Source organism: Trematomus bernacchii, unplaced genomic scaffold, assembly GCF_902827165.1.
Source record: "Trematomus bernacchii unplaced genomic scaffold, fTreBer1.1, whole genome shotgun sequence".
Taxonomy (NCBI): Eukaryota; Metazoa; Chordata; class Actinopteri; order Perciformes; family Nototheniidae; genus Trematomus; species Trematomus bernacchii.
In genome coordinates, this window is record NW_022987724.1 from 836,169 (window position 1) to 859,339 (window position 23,171).

The 23,171-nt window shown below is 37.7% G+C and overlaps 2 protein-coding genes across 2 annotated transcripts; both read left to right on the forward strand.

The window, feature by feature from the left end:
• Positions 1-267: 267 nt before the first annotated feature.
• Positions 268-7,623, forward strand: LOC117493918 (ubiquitin-conjugating enzyme E2 D2-like). The gene is made up of 7 exons (XM_034144515.1): positions 268-688; positions 1,995-2,058; positions 2,657-2,688; positions 2,890-2,967; positions 3,420-3,525; positions 4,080-4,173; positions 6,418-7,623. Exons 1-7 carry the CDS (start codon positions 665-667, stop codon positions 6,461-6,463), a joined length of 444 nt encoding a protein of 147 aa, XP_034000406.1. The 5' UTR covers positions 268-664; the 3' UTR covers positions 6,464-7,623.
• Positions 7,624-9,148: 1,525 nt separating this feature from the next.
• On the forward strand, positions 9,149-21,514 carry manba (mannosidase, beta A, lysosomal). Its single transcript, XM_034144495.1, is given in 18 exon segments — positions 9,149-9,439; positions 10,172-10,266; positions 10,339-10,444; positions 10,979-11,152; positions 11,910-12,033; positions 12,362-12,528; positions 12,659-12,769; positions 13,511-13,662; positions 13,780-13,837; positions 13,839-13,898; positions 14,986-15,072; positions 15,485-15,652; positions 16,776-16,994; positions 17,525-17,689; positions 18,457-18,601; positions 19,788-19,930; positions 20,339-20,596; positions 21,290-21,514. Coding segments are annotated over 18 exon segments (2,655 nt in total). The 5' UTR covers positions 9,149-9,241.
• Positions 21,515-23,171: the final 1,657 nt, after the last annotated feature.

A 23,171-nucleotide genomic window follows, 5' to 3' on the forward strand; every position in this document is an offset into this window, starting at 1 on the left:
GTGATGCCAGTGCTTAATAAAAAGATCAGTTAATTAAACACCGACATGTCCAGACTGGTCCGTGTACATGTCGTTGTTTCACAGCAGTTTTGTAATGGTGCGTTCAAACCGAAGGCGAAGCGAACTCTTTCGCGCCGTGCGATTACATACAGTGAACGTGAACGTAAAGACGCGAAAAGGGCGAGTTCGCGCAGGTCGAGGCGAAGTGCGAACGCGGTGTGAGCGAACTGCCAGCGCAGCGCCCGTCACTCAGCCGCACCGCCTTCTGCTCATAAAGCCCCGACACAAGCACACCGCCGCAAGTTGGCTAACAGCAGCGACCACAGCAGCAGCTTTGTCGACCGGTGTTACTTCACCTCGTTTAGCCTCAACCGGCCGATACACCATCCGACATAATACTTGGTAACTTCGCTGTAAAGTGAGGGTTTATCGAAGGATAGTGTCGTTTTAAAATAAGCTGGAGAACACCGCCAGCTATCTTTGTTACGAACTCCGCGCATACGTAGTTTTAGCTCGCTAGCTAACGGGCGCTAGCTCGAGAAAGAAAAGGCCGTTGAGTTGACCCAGAGTCAGTTATTTAACAGAACGCTGAATAGTCCTGGCACATCACGGTTGCCTTGGATAGGAAAACACTTCAAATTAAAGGAGAAAACATCGAAAGAAGATGGCGTTGAAAAGGATTCATAAGGTAAGATCATTTCGCTTAGCTAACGGCATTAGCACGCCGGGCTAGCCTCCCACATTGCTGCTCTTGTACCCCTGAGAACATGGCGGTGAAACAAGTGTTTTTACGTTTCTGTTTGCACTCGTTTTGTGTGTTAACATTTGAGTGAGTTGAAAGTGTTAACTGTTGGTGGACACGTCTTAAAGTCTCATCGATAGACACGTTTAAGATAAGATGGCTAGCTAACATTAGCAGTTTCTGTTACAGGTTTCGTGTGTTTGATGAAGTGAATTGGGGGAAAAACGAGGCCTCATTAACTGCCCAACACTTCCTACCTTTACACACCTCATATAAATGGTCCTTGGGTTATGGTTACAGGCCTTTACTGGATACTTTGTTGTTATTACTTCTAGTTAATAGTTCCTACATGTTATAATACTCCACCAGAACCCATGACTCATAGCACAAACTAGATCAGTTTATGATACACTTCCTTGGTATGTGATAGTTTTTGTTTTCTGTCTGTGAACATCACAGGGTGTGTTCTGGCATTTAAATGGAGGACACTGGCAACATGAGATTGAAGTACAGAACCTGAAATGTTCCCATCCATGCTTTATTTCTTCACTCTGCTGTTTACCAGGTTCTTCTTTCAAAGAAATCCATCAACTTACTTGTGAAATGTTGCGTGTCAGAAGGCCGGGGTGGGGCTGAAAAGGAGCTGTGGACCTAAAATTAACATTAGAGGCTGTTGTAAAGGTTCTTGGGTGTCGTCTTGCTGTTAATTTGGGATAACACGGTGGCCCCCCCTTCTCTCTCAGAGGAACCGTATGAACCTTGAGGGTTGGGGCAAGAGATCACAACACTTGCCAGGACAGTGCTGTGAAACAAACAAGACTACATGGACATTAATGCTGTGACCCAACCTTTTAACTACTCTTAAACTGATTTCTCCTTTGAGTTATAAAATGTCTGATGGTAAACCATGTCCAAGGTTTTGTCTTTATGTCTTCTGTGCAAATCACAAAGATTATAATTTCAACAACCAAAAGCAGGAAAAGAAACATGTGTGTATTGCATCTTAACATGCACATTTTAAGTGGAAAAGACACTCGCAAGTAAATAAAACAGTTTTACATTATCCCTTGGGAGGATATTTGTTTTAATCTAAACTCACAATAAAAAACGACTTTCCCAATTCTCCATTTTGACATTTATATCAAGGGTGTTAAGTGCACATTGATTTCAGGTGATGTCTCTTCATCAATCTGTCTGTTAATATTACCATGATGTCTAACTGATTATTGTTTTAAACTTCTTCTCGTTACAGGAGCTGAACGACCTGGCTCGTGACCCTCCAGCACAATGCTCCGCCGGCCCAGTGGGTGATGACAGTACGTGTCAAATGATGTCTTTGAAATGCCAGAAAATAACAGAAATTAGAATTTCCAGCAGACCAAGGCTACATCTTTAACTTAATCTTGTTTAATTGACCAACACTGTCAAAGATGTTCAGTTTATAATCACATATGCCACAAAGAAATGAAAAACATATCTTCACTTTTGATCAAACAATAAGCACATTTTCCAATAAGTGAATGATTACAGCTAAATAAAAAGCCTTAACCTTTTTGTTAATGCTTGATTTTGCACATAATAATCTGGTGTTTTTTCCACACAATCACTCGTGCATCTTTACATCTTTACATCTTTACACATTTCAAAGGAAACAATCCCATCATTTCTTTAATGATCATTAGTTGATATGAACATCTGGTTAAAACAGAGGACCCCTGTGAACTTTATTTAAAGGAGAAGTGTTTTGGGAGTTATAACTAATAGATGGCTACAAAACTGCTTGGAATATGAACATGTTCTATAAAGGGAAATGGTTTTGCATGTAGGCTGTAAACACCAACCTAGTTCCCGTCAGATCACATACCTGTGACCTTTCCCTGGTTCCTAACATTTATACTTTCTGTTTCTCCACAGTGTTTCACTGGCAAGCCACTATCATGGGACCTGTAAGTACATACTTTGACATAATGGTTGTTCTCTTGTACTTTTCAAAGAAGCATGATGTTGGAATTTGTCACAGAGTGCTGTGTTCCTGGCTGCTTTAAATATACCCATGAGATAAAGGTTGAAATTTGACTTTATGATGAGAAGCTGTGAATGGGAAGATTATTTATTTACTGAAAGTTATGTAAATGTATTTCTTTCAGAGTGACAGTCCATATCAGGGAGGAGTCTTCTTCTTGACAATTCATTTTCCAACAGACTACCCCTTCAAACCACCCAAGGTAAACTGAATCTTCAAAGTTTCCTTTTTTTTAGGCTTTTACAAAATGAGATTTAAACATATATTTTTCATCTTTTTAAACCACCCTGCTGCCGTATCCCTCATGACAAAAGGCTTGTTCTCCACTTAGAAATATAACACCTTTTCAATGTCAGATACTGGAGTCTATCATTGTATGTTTAAAAATAACTTTTCATGGTGATTTTCATAGTTAAGTTCCAGAGAAACAACATAGAAACCTTTCATCTGAAATAAAAACAAGCCCAGTTGTCATGAAAACGGATTACCTGTTGCAAACCCCCATGAAGAAATACCTGTGTTTCCAGTAGCTGACAGGCATGACTGTTCAGCGTCAGTGCCTCGTGTCGGGGAATTTACATTGCATAACTTTGGCGTGAAGTGTGACGCAGCAATGTGTTACTTGTCCTCATTGTTTTTATGTTTCTCTTTCAGGTTGCATTTACAACAAGAATTTACCACCCAAATATTAACAGTAACGGCAGTATCTGTCTGGATATTCTCAGATCACAATGGTCTCCTGCGCTTACTATTTCTAAAGGTACGGCAAACTCTATGTACTTGACAACAGTCATGTCACTGATAACATCAGAAGCAGTCTGAAATGTTCACTCACAAAACGTACACACACTTTTGATAAGCAAATAAACGAGGTCCACAAGTCATACTGGTGACAGTTACACAACATTTTTTTACATTCAAAACAAATTTTTTTAGTTTCAAATGTTTGTCTTCATATATTATGAAATCCCTAGACCAAAATCCTAAATTTGAATAAGATTAATTAATTTATATATACGGTTTTTTTTCTCCCATTTAAAACAACATTTTCAGCCATGTCAGGTTTTTAAACCTCAAGTGAAACAAATGAATGCAGATGCATAATATAATCTCATTATATAGTAATTCCATTGTGTTAAAACTGGAATTGATTTACAATTGTTATTCATGCTGCTGTTAGACTGTGTTAATGCCTAAATTGTAGACACCTGGACATTACATTCGTCACACAATCAATCCAGGGTGACTTGTCGGTGGGCCTTGATGTGACTTTGGTATTTCATAGTAAAACGTGTGCATTTCTTTTTCCTGTAGTTCTTCTCTCCATTTGCTCACTGCTATGTGACCCAAACCCCGATGACCCGCTAGTGCCAGAGATCGCACGAGTCTACAAAACAGATAGTCCGAAGTAAGTTACTTTTCTCTCTCCTGAAATGAACAGACCTCTCCAATATGCACTCCCATTTCCTCTTTCATAAGGTTCCCCTAGCTAAAAGGAATGCAGTATTATACAACAGTCCTGCAGTAAATCACGAGTTTGATGCTGCAGGTTGTGGTTTTGTTGAAGTGTAACTCGTCCTGCAGAGACATGTTTCTTTCAGTCTACTTTCCATGATATTTTAAAACTGTCATTATTTGATATCATCCCCAAACTGCATCACCAGGCAGCTGTAAAGTCACAGGTGTCTGATCCACAAATATAAACACAGAAAAAGAGAATTCAAACTTTCTGTGCAGTGTATTTTGTTATATGTGCAAAAATATTCCTTATCTATTTCTCCATGTACAATGAAGAACATGTTTGACAAGTTATTTTTCACCAGAACCTGACGGAGAGAACAAAATGTATTTATATTTACCGCTCTTTAAAGCACTTAACACATTAGCAATTGAACAAATCAAAGTCAAGGATTACACTGCAGCAATAGATTAAAAAACATTGCACAAGTTCAGATAAGAAAGCAGAGATCGAGCCTAAACATTCATGAATTTAAATGACAACCATTTTTAGGAAAGGCCTGAGGGCCACAACGTCGGCTAAATAAAGGATGTAGAAATAGATATGGAGCAAGTGTGACATTTTTCCTACCTTAAAAAAAAAAAATATATATATATATATATATATATATATATATATATATATATAAATAAATAAATCCGGAAACCCTGACATATTAAAAGTAGTTGCACATTTGTCAGGAAAAATAGACTTAAGAAACGTATACAATATTACCTAAAAACTGAACATCATAAAATTCATGACAGATGTATCAGAAGTTCTGTTGCCTAACCCTGCATTAGATTTAGCCAGGTGTACCTTAAAGGTGGGGTAGGTAATTCACTTCAGAAACACTTTTTGTTATATTCCATGGAATGCTCTTAACGTCCTGATGGCAATGAATAAATGAAATGCTTTGACAATAAATCCATAAAAATATTTCATCTGTGGAAGCCGTGGCGCTGTAAAAAGCACGACCAATCATCTGAGCCGGCCCGGCTAAAATAACTGGATGGCCTACCTGCCTGTCAGCCTTCCATCTCGTGCACAAACTTATCTCGTGCCCTCATTGGTCATGGGCGCATTTGTGTGTGTTGGAGGAGGGGCTCTGTAAGAAAGTCTGAAGGAAGGGGCAGATTTTTTCCGGTTGTGTACTTTCAAATTCTAGTGCACTCGAGCTGGTTTCTCCATTCTTACCTACCCTACCTTTTAAATAAACGTTATTTTTAATGATATTTCAGACTCCTAGTGAAATGTCATGAGTTTGGCCTGAGTCTAGTGTGTAACCTAGTTTCACTCCGTCAGGTACAATAAACTAGCTCAGGAGTGGACAGAGAAGTATGCCATGCTTTAGGGTAAGGTCACGAGGCAGTGCTGCATCTTGCCTGGTGTTATGGGTTGGCCTGTTTGTGATGGTTACGCTGACATAACTGTGATTATACTAATCTCCGGTTATGTGTTTATCTAGCCTCCGGCTGTAAATAGTTGACTGAATATTTTTTGTAAATGTATTGGCCCACAGAAGGAGTCTCTTTGGTTACTGCTCATATATGTGGTTATTGTGAGGAATCTTTTAAAAATGTTTTAATTGATTCACAACCTCAAAATAGTTACGTTTTTCTACAAAAGAAGCTGTAACGCTGCCTACACACCGTGTCACAGCTAGCCTAAGCAATGTATAAACTCTTTTTAAATGTGTTATTTTGGAGTTGAGATACTAAAAGCTTTTTAAAAATGTTTTATTTGTTAAAGTTCAGCATGACTCAAAATTACCTTTCTCTTAGGCCTCTGTGTGTTTCGCATTTTTGACGATTGGCTTATTAAACTTTTTGTAAAACTGGAAACTGTTGGAGCAGAGAAGCATGTAAACATAGCCACTAACTCAAGCATGTAAAAGTTTGATTTTGGAAAACAAACCTTTTTAATTTAGTTTAGTAGTTTGTTCAGCATCCAGTATGTTTACACGTATAGTGACGCATTATGTTAGGATGGTAACTTGGCTTCCCCTGTTTTTATAAGGCAATGTGCTTAAGTGCATGTGCTTTAAAAAAAATCCTAAATTAAAGTGTGCAATTACTTTTACTTTTAGTTATCAATCGTTTTTGACCGGTGATATGCTGGCTTGCTTACATTTTGATTTTCCTCTCTTTGCAGATACACCAGAATGGCAAAAGACTGGACACACAAATATGCAATGTGAGGCGTCGCTGGGAAAGCTGGTGGATAATGTTGTTGCTGGTTCAAACAAAAAAAAATCCAGGATTCTGATTTTTCTTTTTCCACTTTTATTTTCCCCCCTCTTTTTTTTGTTTTGTTAATCAGAGCATTTTACCCTCTCCTTTTTTCCACTTGCGCGCTCATAAGAAGATAGTGTTTTCTCTCTAGGACACGTGCCAGTTTCTGTGAAGTTTCGACTCCCAGTTTGTACGGAGTTTTACAAAATAAATAATATTAATCATTATGGTTCTGAACACTCAGCTTGAGCATGCACCAGTAAGAGTTGGTGATGTTATTCATTCACTCTTCTGCACACACTTAGTAGAATCTGATGCGACTGGCTGCATCCTGTGCGGACTCTTTACCGTACGCTGGATTCCTCAGAGCACTTATAGAGAAGCCTGTCTTTTGCCATACATGTAAATTGTAATGTTTCAAACTGATACAAATACATAAATCTGCTGCATCTTAATTTGAAAGTAGTACAAAATCTAAAACGAAATATTTGGGAAGCTGGTTTTGATGTCGGTCTGTTTTTCTGATCTTTAGTATAGCATTCTACTACCTGAGGAAAGAAGTGTATCTTATTCCACTCAAAGTGTGTGTACAGAGAAGCACAGCAGTATATATCAATGTTAAGAAAAACAAAATATAAGAACTTCAATGTTGTATTTTATGCATGTTAATAAAGGTAGGCTATTATATCTGATATGTTTCTGCAAATGTAGGTGGATTGTAAGGCTGAACAGTTGGACAATTGTGGTTCCCCTCAAAGGCTTTCTTTTGTTTCTTCTGTTATTTAGAAGCCAGTAGATGAGCTGTTAGTTTTATGCCCACTCGAACACTGTCTTCTTGTAGCACTAAAATATTGATGCAAAGCTTAATGGTTGATAATCAACTTGTGGCTCTGTTTCTTTTTAGTTTTCCCTTCAATAAAGTTACTCAAAACATAAAACGAATCAAGGTTGTGCCGGTTTTGTTTTTCATTTGATGCTAATGACTTTATATTCACAGCAAAATCACTCTCTTTTTGGGATGTATTGAGTGTTTATGACTGATTCATCCATTGATAACCTTTTGTGCCTTTTTAAGGAAGGGCAAGTACCATCAGCTGTCTTACTTAATAAAACCTTGTTTTGGTGATTTATTTTTCTTTCCTTTTAAATGTCTTGTAGGTCATTGCTTTACCGAAATAATGCCACTAACTAGTAGACGACTCAACAACTGCTTTGATCAAAATATAATTCAATAGTAATGTAGTGGGTTACTGTAACTGCATGTAAATAATCATTTGCCGGTACATTGGACAAAGATACACCTGTGTATTGATCTGTAAAAGGCAAGGAATTTCGGTACCACTTTACAATAAGACTACCCGTATAAAGGGTACGAATAGTTTGTACTTTATTAATTAGGTTGTGAACACTTTATAAATAATTAATTAGCTTTTATAAGACATGAGATAAACAGGGCAACTGTGACCGGTTGCTTGACAAATAGTGAGCCCACATTTATCTGTACTGCTAAGTCTTATATTGGCTACCTAGCTTGTCTTCATCAGCCAGCATCCTTGGTATCTGTTGTTCACTGAGTTAATTCTCGCTAAGTAGCCAATATAAGGCTTAGTCATCTTGCCAAATAGTGAGCCCACATTTATCTGTACTGCTAAGCCTTATATTGGCTGCCTAGCTTACTTCGTCTTCATCAGCCAGCATCCTTGGTATCTGTTGTTCACTGAGTTAATTCTCGCTAAGTAGCCAATATAAGGCTTAGTCATCTTGCCAAATAGTGAGCCTGTGTTGATGTATGAAAGCTATGTTGAAAACTGGTTTATAAATTATTCTTAATGATTAAAGTGTTTACAACCTAATTCATAACCTAATTATGAATCCTTTATAAGAGTAGTCTTATTGTAAAGTGGTACCGGAATTTCACTAGTGTCTCAAACGTCCCTTCTGTGATGGCCCTTGCATATTTGGTTTTATTTCCAGCAAAACTGATAATGTTTATATAAATAAAAACAACTGCAGATGGTGATTATTTATACAATGAATACACTCAAATCAACTATTAAATATAAAGATGTACTCTGAATGTGAAAAATGTTTACTACACACTTATAGAGAATGTCCATTTAAATTAATTGTAAATAAAAAATCCTATATTTTACGTTTTGACATTCTGACACAAGTGAGAAAAGAAAATATTTCCACATGTACAAAAATATTTTATGGGAATGCTATGACTCCCTACAAAATATAAAAGTAAAACTTATTTTTTTAAGAGGTTGAGAGGTTTGGATTTGAAACTAAGAACAATTTTAGAATAAATCAACTTTTGTTTATTTATTACATATAGCCATATTTATGAAAACCCCACCTATAGAAATACAAATCTAAATTATGCAAAATAATTGCTAATCAGTGTCAAATGTAACATTAATGCATTTTTGAATGTCATTAATTTTAAAAACATGTGTATGTAGTAATTGTTTATAATCATTATATACACATATGTCCGTTTACTGGGTTATTATTGATTTAATTTAGCTATATTTAGAATTTAGCTTTGTTTTTTGTTAATTGTTCAATGAATACACTTTTTTTTGTTGCACCAAGACTTATATCACCTGACTGCCACGAGGTGGGTCACATGACCAACACGGAAACGGCTGTCAGGGAAACAAAAACAGAACCCTGATAGCACACTTTTGAAGAGTATTTCAGTGATTTGCCATGACAAAAACAACAAAGAAAAAGCCATGACTCTGTGTGGGAACTGTAATTGTGTTCCCGGTGTTTTGCTGTGTTTATTGTTCGGAGTTTTACCCCGGGTTTGTTCAGAAACGTTAAGTTTAAACGGTAAGTGGAGTCTTTCAAACTCCAATGGTTCCGTGTCGCTGCCTGCGGAAGTACCCGGATGTGTTCATTCAGCTCTACAGAAACAGGGATACATCCAGGTCGGTTAATTATGTAATATACAATAAAGAAGTATTACTATTTCCAACTCCTGATTCAGAGACTTGATGCTGGTTTTCATGATAATTCCACTTAAATTGTGGATTTAAGTGCATTTACTTAAGTACACTTTTTAGATATTTTACTTTCTGTTTACTTTCTTGTTAACAACAATTTAGTTGGAAATGTCCGACTTTTAGGATTAATACAGTTTCCTAGTATTTTTTTTTAGAGCATTTAATGAAGTGGATTACTCTCAGGCCAAAAACAGATTCATTATTTCACAAAAGAAAGCCAAAAAATAATAATGCATTTAGGGAATATGTTTATTTTTGGTGTGCCGAGCAAAACTTTGCAGTGAAAACCTAAATTAAATCCAATAAAATACAACTTTTACAATACAAAAAGGCATTGTGGTTCAGACAAATACTTAGAAATAAATGTACAATCCAAAGGAGCTGATTAAGACTATGTTGGGCTGATGGTGAAGTTGTAATGAAAATAAAACTCATAATCAAGCAAAGCAAAATAGAAATGAAAATACGGTAGGCTATTCTACATGTCAAATCTAAGTATCTCAATATTTCTTAAATCCTGATTTACTGCTCTTTTCTTGGCATAAAAAATGTCAACAAATGCTGCTCTATCAGCAGCAGGTAAAACAAAACCAATACTTTAAAAAAGTTATTTAAAGTTATTTCTACCAGCTAAATGTTTTCCATACTTTCTTTTAGGATCCATATTTCAGGTTTAATGATGTGTCTTATCGATGGATTGCCTTTGACAACTGGAATTACACAACCACATTCACTGTTTCTACCCAGCTCAGGTCAGTAAAACATGTATATTTATAAAATATTTTCTGTATCCTGTTCCTGACTCCTGTTTTCTGCATTCACAGATCCAAACAGAAGGTGCTGCTTGTCTTCGACGGCGTTGACACGGTAGCGTCGATATGGCTCAATGGGATTAGTGTCGGGGAGACAGACAACATGTTTCAGAGATATGTAAGTGTTAGAAAAATATCACTCATCACCGGCTTGAGCTTCAATATCAGGATACATGTATTTATTATCCTCGCAAGAATGGAAGTAGTCATCACATACAGAGCTGCGTGGTACAACTAGTTCCTGAACAGTGTCTTTGACATGCCTTATATACAAGAGAGTGTTACAGTCACAAGATGCAGAATACCGGTTCAAAGCAGTATTCAATGTTTAGTTCAGATTAGCTAAGGCCTGCGTAAGCAATAAATATGACAGTCATATGTCTATCTCCATAGAGGCTGAATCATCATGTTAATCACATAGCTATCATATTCCTAAAACAGTCCTGACGCTCTTCTAGGTAATCATACATCCTGTTACATACACAGCTACGTAGGGCCTTTGTTATCATGTGCTACTCTGATATTAGAAGAGTACATTCAGTATTTTCCCAACATTAAGGTCAATAGGAAAATAAGCATTTCACTATGCACTGTGCACATTTTCCTGAATGCATTATTTCAATCATGCAAACACGTCCGTTTCCTGGTGCAGGCCTTCCCAGTCAGAGACGTTCTGAAGGACGGGGATAACGTGCTGAAGGTGAGCTTCCTGTCTCCAGTTCTCTATGCGTCCGATCAGTGGAGAGCGCACTCTGCATACAGAGTTCCTCCGGACTGTCCTCCAGACGTGCAGCACGGGGAATGTCACGTCAACTTCATCAGAAAAGTGAGTTTACCTCCTGCAGCGTTTCACATCTCCTCTGGGAACCTGACAGTTAAACAACCAGAGTGATTACACAAACATTTTCATCCCAAAACATAGGACATAGGGTGTTGATATGCTGCACAGATTGTACATTTTTTATGTATGCTACATTAGTGAATAAATAAATGTGTAATTCTTTTAGACATCTGCATCTTTTTAACAATTTGCCGATTCTAGCAATACTGATTTTTATTGTGCAAGTGTTTTGTTACATTTCGCCTCATAGCATAACTGCTTAAGTCACATTTTGGCCAAATTGAGATATCTGCCTAACTCTTGTTAGTCATCTCTTTGACTGAGGCATTTTTGACGCTACATACAAAGATGGCGCCCCCATGAAAAACCGGGCTCGGCTGACCACAAGGGAAGCATTAGCTCTTCTCTTTGATTCAAGTGAGGAAGAAGACCGGTCAGGAAGTGAGAGGGACACCGGGCGACAGATTGAAGAATAAACGGGAGTTAAAGCTTCAAGGGCATCTCCTGATTCATGGGCAGAATTTCACTCTTTGTGGAAACCTTAAAATATGGCTTAGGCAATGATGCGACGAGGCTTACGATTTAGTTGTTTGAGTTTGAGTTTTACCCCTTCACTAAACACTGACCTTTATCTCACCCCTACCAGAATGATCTCCGGATTTTCTTTTGACGAATGATCTAAGCATGCAGAACAAATCACTTCAATCTTTCACAATAATAACACATCAATGTTTCTGTGAAGGCGCAGAGCTCCTTCAGTTGGGACTGGGGTCCCTCGTTCCCCACCATGGGTCTGTGGAGGGGGGTCCGTCTGGAGGCGTTTGACGTCCTGCAGCTCGTCCTGCTCTCCTCTGTTCCTCTTTACAGTACGTCTACCTTAATCGCCAACCTCTTGTTGGATAAAACCCTAAATACATAAAGAGAACCATTGTGTTTTTTAAACCAATCCCTCTACAGAGGGGCGTGGGGAGGGGCAGCTCATTTGCATTTGAAGCTACAGACACAGAATCAGCACTTTTGAAACAGGGCTGAAACAGAGGATTTATGGGATGCTACAATGATCTGTTTGGTATTTCAGACAAACACTTCAGAGACATGTTTTGTATAAATCTGAGACCTATAATATATTGTTGAAAAAGAGTATAATAGTGTACCTTTTTAATTTATAGTCTATATATATATCTATCTTTCTAGGTGTGAGCAGCTCTCAGTGGAGAGTCCATGTTGAGCTTCATGTTGATGCGCTTCAGACGACAAACTATACAATCTCGCTCTCCGTACCGGAGCTGGAGTCAGAGCAGATCTTCCAGCAGTTTCTCCGAGGAAGGACCAAGAAAAGCTTTGACTTACACATCAACACGGTACTCCATACCAGAGTTCCCAACTGGTCCAGCCTATATAAATACATGACAAAATACAGAGTTAAATCTGATATGTATAATCTGAAAACTTACTTTGTAGTTTTAAAGCTTTTTCTTGTTTTTATCTCAGAGCAGCGAGGTGAAGCTGTGGTGGCCCAACGGACACGGTGAGCAGCCATCTTACCTCCTCACTGTGGGAGGCTTGCAGGACGGATTCACCATCCTGAATACAGAGTCTAAGGTCAGAGTTCACCTTGCTCATGTGCTACAGTATTTAGACATTTAAGTGATACAGTGTACTCTGACAATTTTGCAAAGGTAGAATTGGCTGAAATTACTTGTTTGCCGACATCTAAATCCCCAGATTCCTACACATTTTCACTCTGAATTATGAGCGAGATGGACCGTTTTTTAATTTATTTGTAGTTGCTTAATTTGACATGAAACAGGAGATTAGTTTATACCCATGATGACTAGAAAAGTAATCGGGGTCAAAATCAGGTGTAGAGTTAGTCACAAACACTTATGTATCTTAAAGTGCTTTCTTTACCTCACCATTAAAATGTAAGCTCTTACATTTGAAATGTCTAAATCTTGGGTGTAACTTTTCTTGGAAGTTTTTGAAAAGTGACTGGAGACTTTTCAACCATTCTTCTTATTGTGGAACATCATCAATCAGTTATAGTGTACTATATACCGAATGATGCTTTCCATAAAGGAAACACATTTTCTTATCCAAATTGAAATGCTACTACCATGTTGTAAAATACATCTGGATGCTGAGATTCAAATTATTGGGATATACATGTTATTATAATTTTTTTCGCTTGAGGTTTTCAGGACACAAGCTTAAAATCGTATTCAAATGTACATTTTCACACTTTCTCTAAAGATATTGCTGTCCCTTTTGTTTAAAGGATTGTCACATTTGCCACGGAGATTAAACTGAGTGTTTCTTTGTCTGACTGAACAACTCCTGCAGGTTTATTTCCGTACAGTTGAGCTCGTTCAGGAGCCGGTGGTCGGGTCTCCGGGCTTGAGCTTTTATTTCCGCATCAATGGAAAACCAATTTTCCTGAAAGGCTCCAACTGGATCCCTGCGCACTCCTTCCAGGACCGAGTCACCCCTGATGTGTGAGTTTAGTGAGAGTTTAATGCGCTGTATATACTGTCATATTGTTCAACCCTAGATCACTCATTGTTGTATTGTCTGGTTCTTTGTACAGATTTGTCTCTGCTCCCTGTTTACAGCTTAAGGAACTTGTTGCAGTCGGCCGTGGACGCCAACATGAACGCCCTCAGGGTGTGGGGGGGGGGGAGTGTACGAGCAGGACCTTTTCTACAGCCTCTGTGATGAGATGGGCATCATGGTAACTAAAAAATAATATCAATGTTTCTTTATTTAAAGTGCACCTATCATGCCATTTTTAGGCAATAGCATAGGTCTCAGATATATAAAAAACATGTCTATGAAGTGTTTTGCTCAAAATACCAAACAGATCACCCATTCTAGCCATGTCCCTCTATTTCACTAACTGTTTCAAAAGTGCTGATTTTGGGTATAAAGCTTTAAAAAAAAAAAAGAATTGATAAATAAAAAAGGAGGGGGTTGAGCTCATGCGGGACCCGGCAGCTACTGTCTAAACTAAATACTGCGGTGATGAAACGCCATATCATGGATTATCAAGGATTATTTCTGAAACAGTATGGAGCTCAAAGGCTTTCTCTCTTGCCGGTTATACCACAAGGTGAGTTCCTTTTTATTTCCTGCTTCTTCACACACATGCTCTCCAGTACAGGTTAGCTCTGAGTGTTAGCAATGCTAATGTAAACACCGACCATATTACGTCCAAAACAGTCGGACATTGTTTCTGATAGCAACGTTTCTGATAGGGCCGTGGGTGTAAAGCCAGCCTACATTTCCGATATTACGTCATATCGGATGCAAATCTGGATCAGCTCCGTTGTAGCTCCGTTTTTAGAGATTTGGGTACGGAGGAAAAGAGAGAGGGTTTTATTTTCTTACACTGCGTGAGTTCCCCGACACACCGGGGACACATATTTATGTATAAAAGACATCAAAAAGTGCATTTTGCATGATAGGTCCCCTTTAATAATATTACTACCAGCAGAAATGTTAAAATCAGAAAATCACTGGGGCTTATGGAACATTTGGTTTTAAAGCCAACAGTATATAAAGTAAACAGAAATGTTATTTTATTTATTGATGGTATAAAATACATAGTTGGCTTTTATTAAGCAGTGTTTTTTTTTTAATTGTATCTTGCTATTTCATTTGTTTTTCTTAATAGAAAAACAGATACAACCTAACTCTATAACACCGTTAATAGTACATTTATAAGTAATGTTTAAGCACCACTATTACTCATGAACATCATGTTGTATAACAGATGGATATTTTTGTAGATATAGCATTTAGATGTGTTTTTATTTCAGGTTTGGCAGGACTTCATGTTTGCCTGTGCGATGTACCCGACTGACGAAGACTTCCTCCAGACAGTGAGAGAAGAAGTCCTCCATCAGGTGAGCGGCGTATTTATTTAATATAATTTCAGTTTCATTTATATTGAGCAATGAGTCTTTTCAACGTTAATTTGACCGTGATTCAAGTTTTGTAATTGAAATGAATTGTAATTTGATCATTTTTATATTCAGTTATATGCAGATCTATCTTTACATTTGTTACTGTGATAGAAAGTATGGATGGAAATTGGCTAAAAACTGCATAAATCATCTCTTCACTCTTGAGAATAATGTTTGTTATGCCTGGTCCTTGTTTTATAAGACTAAATAATAACAATCAAAACATATTTTACATGTTAATTTAACCAAAAGCCAACAAAACGAACAGCTGTCTGTCTATCTGAAGGTAGCTGAAGCATCCTAAAAGTTTGTTAAATGTTGTTGGTTTTGTCTTTGTGCTTTCACTCCTCAGGTTCAGCGACTAAAGTCTCATCCCTCTATCATCATTTGGAGCGGGAACAACGAGAACGAAGCGGCTCTGGCCACAAATTGGTTTGACATCCCAGAGTCCGAGAAGCCGACATACCTGGCTGATTATGTGAAGCTGTACGTGGATAACATAAGGGGAATCGTTCAGGAGGTGAGAGGCCAATGGAACGCCATTTATCCCAAAAATATTTTGATCGGAAAATAGCTGTTAACTACAAGGAGCACAATATATTATTTGTGATCTGTGAAGTTGAATATAAAAAATATATACACAATAACTTTTTTCATGTTATATCCCACCCTTATTTTCAGTCTGCCTCTAAACTCTTTACCGTCCTAAAAAGGCACACAAAAACAAAGAATCAAAAAGTAGAATGTTCTATCTTATATGTATACAGTTTTGATATTCCTGCATCCAACTTCCACCATTTTGTCCTATTATTGTCTTCTTTGAGGTTTTATGTTAAAGGCTTGTGTAACCATTAGCCAATCACCAACCAAGGTAACCCCCCCCCCCCCACCTTATCACCTGAATCTCCTCCTAGAGCACCATTGTGTTCTTTTTAACCAAATATCTCTCAGAGGGGCGTGGGGAGTGGCTCCTTATTTTCATCTAAAGTAACAGACACAGAATCAGCACTTTTCAGGGTTCTTACGGTCATTAAAAACCTGGAAAAGTCATGGAAATTCAAAATGCAAATTCCAGGTCCTGGAAAAGTTATGGAAAACAATATTTTTCCCAAAGTTTTGGAAAAGTCATGGAAATGTAACTAAAGTTGCATCAAATATAATTTATATTTTAGTTAATTGCCGAAATAGTAATACTATAATGATAATAAATACTGTATCGTATAGTAAAGAAACGTAAAATGGCATTTAACTGACGAGGTATTTTGCTGGTGAGAGATTTTAGTTGCTTTAGCCTGTAGAAGCTAGTAAGCCAACTATTTGATTTGTTTTAGATGTGTATGTATGTATGTATAAAAAGTGTATGAACCCTGACTTTTGAAACAGGGCTGAAACCGAGGGGATTATGGGATGCTGCAATGATGTGTTTGGTGTTTCGAGCCAAACACTTCAGAGACATGTTTGTATATATCTGAGACCTATAATATATTGATAAAAACAGTATAATAGGGGACCTTTAAGGTAATTGTATGTTTCCATATTGGAGGAGCCAGAGACTCTAAGCTATGAGAAAAAAAGCCTTTGAATCCTTATAGAACCCTTTAAAAACAAAAAGCCTATAAGTGATTATTTAATTTCTGCTTCAGGAGGACCAGAGTCGCCCGTTCCTCGTCTCTAGTCCAACAAACGGCTTTGAATCTGAGCAGGAGGGCTTTGTGGCGAAGAACCCGTACGACGCTCACTACGGCGACACACACTTCTACACGTACACGGAGGACTGCTTGGACTGGAGGACTTTCCCTCGGACGCGCTTCGCCTCAGAGTACGGCTACCAGTCCTGGCCCTCCTTCTCCACGCTGCAGCCGGTGACTGGAGAACCTTTAAACTTCATATTTAGCTGTTCTTCTTGGTTGTTTTATCAGTAGATTGGTATCTAAAATATAAGGTATAATGAAAAAAGAACAGAGAAATAGATTTAGAAATAGTAGAGTTAAGTGTAAATAATCACTAGTTGAAAATAATTTCAGAGATTCTAAAGTCATAACTCTAGGAGAGAAACTGATTTTTGTTATCTGACATTACATTTACTGGAAATAAACCCTGTTTTTGTGAATATCACTTTAGTTGTGATGAGATGTATGTAATATTTATCTCAAACACGTGAGTTTTTTCTTGTAAAAGCTACTCAGAGACTATCCTAATTTCTATTTTTGTAAAATGTATGAATTAATTTTTTCCTCAGAGATAGTACCCGTCCCTTATTACCATTATTACCATTATTACCCAGTGAAGGGGAATTTCTAAACAGAATTTTTTTTACCTTTTCATCACTTTTCAGCATTTTAAGTGTTTTTATTTTTTACATTGTCTAAAGTTTCCCTCTGTTTTTTCTTAGGTTTCTATAGAAGAAGACTGGAGCTACAACAGTGACTTTTTCGTGCACCGTCAGCACCATGACAGTGGGAACCTGCAGATGTTGCTGCAGGCGTCTTTACACTTCAACCTGCCCAACGCCACCGACCCGCACAGACGTTTCACAGATACTCTCTACATCACTCAGGTACATCACACAGACCTCCCTAACGTTTGATAAACAGGTTTAAGAAGTATTTAGATCCTTCACTAGTAGAAATCCTTTTATCTCAAAATAGTCCAGTACAAGTAGAATTCCTGAATCCCCAATGTGACTTAAAGGTCTCCTATTATACTGTTTTTCATCAATATATTATAGGTCTCAGATATATACAAACATGTCTCTGAAGTGTTTGGCTCCAAACTCCAAACAGATCATTGCAGCATTACCCATAATCCCCTCTGTTTCAGCTCTGTTTCAAAAGTGCTGATTCTCTGTCTGTTACTTTAGATGAAAATAAGGAGCCCCTCCCCACGCCCCTCTGAGAGATAATTGGTTAAAAAGAACACAATGGTGCTCTAGGAGGAGATTCAGGTGATAAGGTGGGGGGGGGGGGTTACCTTGGTTGGTGATTGGCTAATGGTTACACAAGCCAAAAAATCGTTATGACATCATAAAGTGGCCAAAATCTGATCAGCTCATTTTCAGACAGGTTTTTATATAAATGGATCAGGACAAAAAGAGAGAGAATCTTTTTTCCTGGAACTTTCAGAATCTCTTTACACAGAGGGGACACATGTTGATGTAGAAAAGACATGAAGAAGTGGATTTTTTTAAGTCCCCTTTAAGTAGAAGTAAAGTAAGTACATTACTTTTACGTGTAAACTAATTATACTTTGTCACTGTCCACCACTGCTGATAAACAGATCATTTTAAAAGTGTTTGATGTAGGTTTGATCGTGTTTCTTGTCCAGGTGATGCAGGCTCAGTGTGTGAAGGCGCAGACGGAGTTTTATCGGAGAAGTCGGAGCGAGATCCTCTGGGGCAAAGGAGGCACCATGGGCGCTCTCTACTGGCAGCTCAACGACGTCTGGCAGGCGCCTTCGTGGTCGTCCATCGGTGAGTTAATCCGCACTAAGCAGCTAGCTTTATAGTAGTTTTTAATTTTAGGAAGCTCTCAGCGTGCTTATTTTATATCGCTCTACAATCGCTCTCAAGTTTCATACTGTTAACCTTTCACATTTGACTATTTTGCACATTTATGCACCATACTACTAATTGTAAAATGGCACAGCTCTTTCAATTTTTTATTAACTGTACATTTCTTTTCACAGTCATTTGTATTGTTTTAGTTTTAATTTCTTGTTTTTTTTAACAAGGCAATAGCTTTACATTTGAGTTTTTCTTAAAGGATATAATTTTTTATTTATTTTAGTGTATTCAAATATTTTTCACTGCCCATTTTCACTCTAGTATACAATAATAAGCCAACGCACAACATTTTAATGGCAGCTTGTTATTAATTTATATTTTGAAGTTATTCATAATTTGGGTAAAAAAGTACGTCATTATAAAAATCTATTTCTTATAAAAAATATTAATATAATTGGTGATGAGCAGTGTTAATCATTAATTTGATTAGACAGGGTTGTGTCAAAATATTTCATTTGAGGTAAATACGATTGTTATATATTAAAATATTGGATGTATTTGAAAAATCTGTTTAAAAAAAAAAGGTGTGTGTGTGTGTGTGTGTGTGTGTGTGTGTGTGTGTGTGTGTGTGTGTGTGTGGTGTGTGTGTGTGGTGTGTGTGTGTGTGTGGTGTGTGTGTGTGTGTGTGTGTGTGTGTGTGTGTGTGTGTGTGTGTGTGTGTGTGTGTGTGTGTGTGTGTGTGTGTGTGTGTGTGTGTGTGTGTGTGTGTGTGTGTGTGTGTGTGTAGTGTGTGTGTGTGTGTGTGTGTGTGTGTGTGTGTGTGTGTGTGTGTGTGTGGTGTGTGTGTAGTGTGGTGTGTGTGTGTGTGTGTGTGTGTGTGTGTGTGTGTGTGTGTGTGTGTGTGTGTGTGTGTGTGTGTGTGTGTGTGTGTGTGTGTGTGTGTGTGTGTGTGTGTGTGTGTGTGTGTGTGTGTGTGTGTGTGTGTGTGTGTGTGTGTGTGTGTGTGTGTGTGTGTGACATGAGGGGAATCATTAATTTTAGGTTTAGGGTTAGGCATGTGTTGGTAAAGGTTAGGATAAGTCTCCAGGAAATGCATGTAAGTCAATGTAATGTCCCCTGCAGTGATGTATACATGATGTGTGTGTGTGTGCAGAGTTTGGTGGGAAGTGGAAGATGCTGCATTATTTTGCACAGAACTTTTTCTCCGCCCTCCTGCCGGTCAGCTTCGAGGATGAAGACATGCTGTTCATCTACGCCGTCTCCGACCTGAGTCACGACCTGAAGCTCAGCGCTGTGGTACGTTTCTTATTTGAACTCTGTCTTCACATTGCATTTACAACAACTGAACATGTATTCAGTGACACGAAACCGCTTCTAAGCTAATTGTTTTATCTATTCACAAAGGGTCAATAATGAGGGTTTAAAATCTAACTTAGTTCAAGTATTTCAAAGCATGGCAACATGAAAAAAATATGCAATTCAAGAAACTGTAATTCTTCCCAATCAGAAACAGCTTTATTACCAGGTAGGTGTACACGTACAAGGAATTTGACTTGGTGTCATGGTGCATACATAAAAGTAAAACAAGAATTAAAAACACAGGTAGAGAAATAGAACAAATATTTTTTTTAATATATAACAGTATTTACATTGCAAACAATCTCTACTATTGAAAAAGTGTGTTATCTATCGATTGTCTCTCAGGTGTTGGTGTACGACTGGTCTTCTCTGGATCCGGTCTGCACCCTGAGGTCCGACCCGCTCCTGGTCCCCGGAGGAAGTGCGGCGGCCATTTTTAAGCAGCGAGTGGACCCCCTGCTGGGCGGATGCGGACGCTGCAGCCGCCTCACCTGCCTGCTGGCCTTCCACCTGGAGGACAGCAGCGGGCAGCGCGGACCCACAAACCATCACTTCCTGAGCTCCCCAAAAGACGCTCAGGGGCTCCAGAGACCCAACATCACCGTAAGACTCCCTGCAACCTGGATTTTTTTGTATTCACTAATTCCCGGATTATAAATAGTACAATAACTAAGGATTAATTTCTTATCTTTTAATCATTCTGTGATTCCATTTGTGTGAAGCCAGAAAAATCACTATCACAAAATGTCATTAGGAAGACACAAAAAAGATATAAAATGCTTATTGTAATTACTTACTTTCTCAGAGTTTTTAAAGAGACATTTTTTAAGCTTTGGTCACTTTGTGAGTTTGTGCAATTTTTTTTCATCTATTGACATCTATTTGCTGACTATGGAAAATAAAATATACGTGGTATCTCACTTTTTTTACAGCAGTGATAATTATAACTCTTTTCAAGCTGGGAGCACAAAGTGATTTGAACATTTCTTAAATATGTAGCATTCAAAAAGACAACAAAACTATCACAAATACAAAAAGAACAACTGAAAATAAATTGCAAATAGCCAGAACACAGATAAAGAGCTGAATAAAACTTCCAAAAGTAAAGCATTTGAAACTTAAAAATACACCTACAATTAGGTCTTTACAACACAGAGCTATACTGTGTACAAAAACAAGACCAGTTGTCAGACACAAAGGCAAAATGTGCAGTTTTGCGAGTAATTTTAAAAGCCAATTCTACTGATAACATCAGTCTCATGCTGTTATAAACTCCTTTTGTGTGTGTCCTTGCAGGCCTCAGTGCAGGAGGATAAAAGCCTCCTCACCGTCACGCTCCACTCCTCCGCTGTAGCTCCCTTCGTGTGGCTCGATGTCGGAAACATCCCGGGACGCTTCTCCTCTAACGGCTTCCTGATGCTCTCTGCAAACACCACGGTCAGTTTTAACGCCTGGCGCCCGACCAGCGCTGCAGAACTCTCCAAAGCGCTCACCATCACTTCTTTAGCGGACGTTTACTGACCTGAGAGCAGCAAACAGACATGAGGAGGTGAACAGAGGAGACTTGTTTTTCAAAGTTTCTTAAAAACATACCATGAACAAAGTTTTAAAAACATATTTTTATTCTAGAGGTGTCGCGAATCGGTATCGATGAGAAATGTGTCGTTTATAGAATTTGTCGACAACATGTAGTCTGAATTGGGTTATATCTCATACAGGGTGTTGTGTGTTGTGTCCTGAAAACTGTTGTATTATTGCGTGTTTCCCATCTCTCAGAATAACAGAATGAAAAGTCAACAAAAGGACTTATTTGATATACCGGTATTGACAATAGTCGTGATGTTTATAAGATGAGATGTTTATATTTTGATAATTTTATACATTTGATTTATTGTATAAAGAATCAAGTGATGATAATAATAAATATGTACATATTTGTGCAGTAATGGTTACAGACTCTCGTATTTTAAGTGTAATGTATTTGCCAAAAAATAGCCAAAAATGCACAATAAAATGTAAAAATGAGAATTTGAATATAACTTTAACTGTATTTTATTTCTTCTAAATGGGTTTTCTTGGACAACCTTGCTTGCCTTTCTTTCACACTATATTTCTTCATTTGAATTGGCCACTTAAGTTTGTACATTTCAATTTGTACCGTTTGGCTGGCTTGCGTACTGGTGTAAAAACAAAAAAGGCCATGTTGTCTTACTCCGGTTTGTAAAATATTAAGTTATAGTAATAATAACAGTACTAATAAAAATCGTAGTTATAATAGGATCTGATTTATACAATTTAACCCTCCTGTTATCCTCAGATTGACTTTACACCCTTTATCCTCTGGCGTCAATTTGACCCCAATAGTTTAAAACTCAAGACAATGATCATATTCCAAATTGTAACCAACATGTTTGTCTCTGGTGCTTTAGGTATCTTAGTTGACTACCTAAATAACCATTTAAATAAAACATTCACAGCTTTATACATCCAGAATTCCTATTATGTGACTATCGAAAAATATATAAATCACCATAAAATCTCACTGACTGAAATAAAATGTTAAAGTTAGATCTTTTTGATGTTGTTAAAGGACCAATAACTAAAGCAGAGGGTAGTTTTTTTTTTTACAATGATACATTTGCATGTAATAGTCACCTCAATATCATCCTACACAATCAACACATATGTGTAAAATATTGACATTTTTATATGTTTTATACTACTAAAACAGCCTGGGGTCAAATTGACCCCAAGGAACACCGATGCGTACAAAGTGCGTACAGGACATTTCAAAAAGATCTTCATGTTCATTTTATGTTTACCCATTAGTCCTCACTACATTAGGAAAAGTCATGAAATACTAAGCAAAACAAATAATGTGAACCATTTTTTTAGATACGTTGAACATTGAATGGGGTCAAATTGACCCCAAGGATAACAGGAGGGTTAACCCACTGTTTATGAAAATGTTATCTAAGCCTTAGATAACATTTTGATAAACAGTGGGTTAACCTTCCTGTTAAGGGAGTATACCTTAGATTCTAAGGTATACTCCCTTAAAACCACAAGACATGTTTGATAGTTTAAAACTTACATTACTTAATAGGGCGTGGTTTACAAACAACAACCTTCAATCTGAAAACAGAAAAAATTTGCTACATTTTAAATGTGTAAAATC

Coding starts and splice junctions, on each gene's coding strand:
- LOC117493918 (XM_034144515.1), top strand. CDS start 665: ATGGCGTTGAAAAGGATTCATAAG. Junction 2,689..2,889: donor AAGCCACTATCATGGGACCT/GTAAGTACATAC, acceptor TATTTCTTTCAG/AGTGACAGTCCATATCAGGG. Junction 3,526..4,079: donor TGCGCTTACTATTTCTAAAG/GTACGGCAAACT, acceptor TTTTTCCTGTAG/TTCTTCTCTCCATTTGCTCA.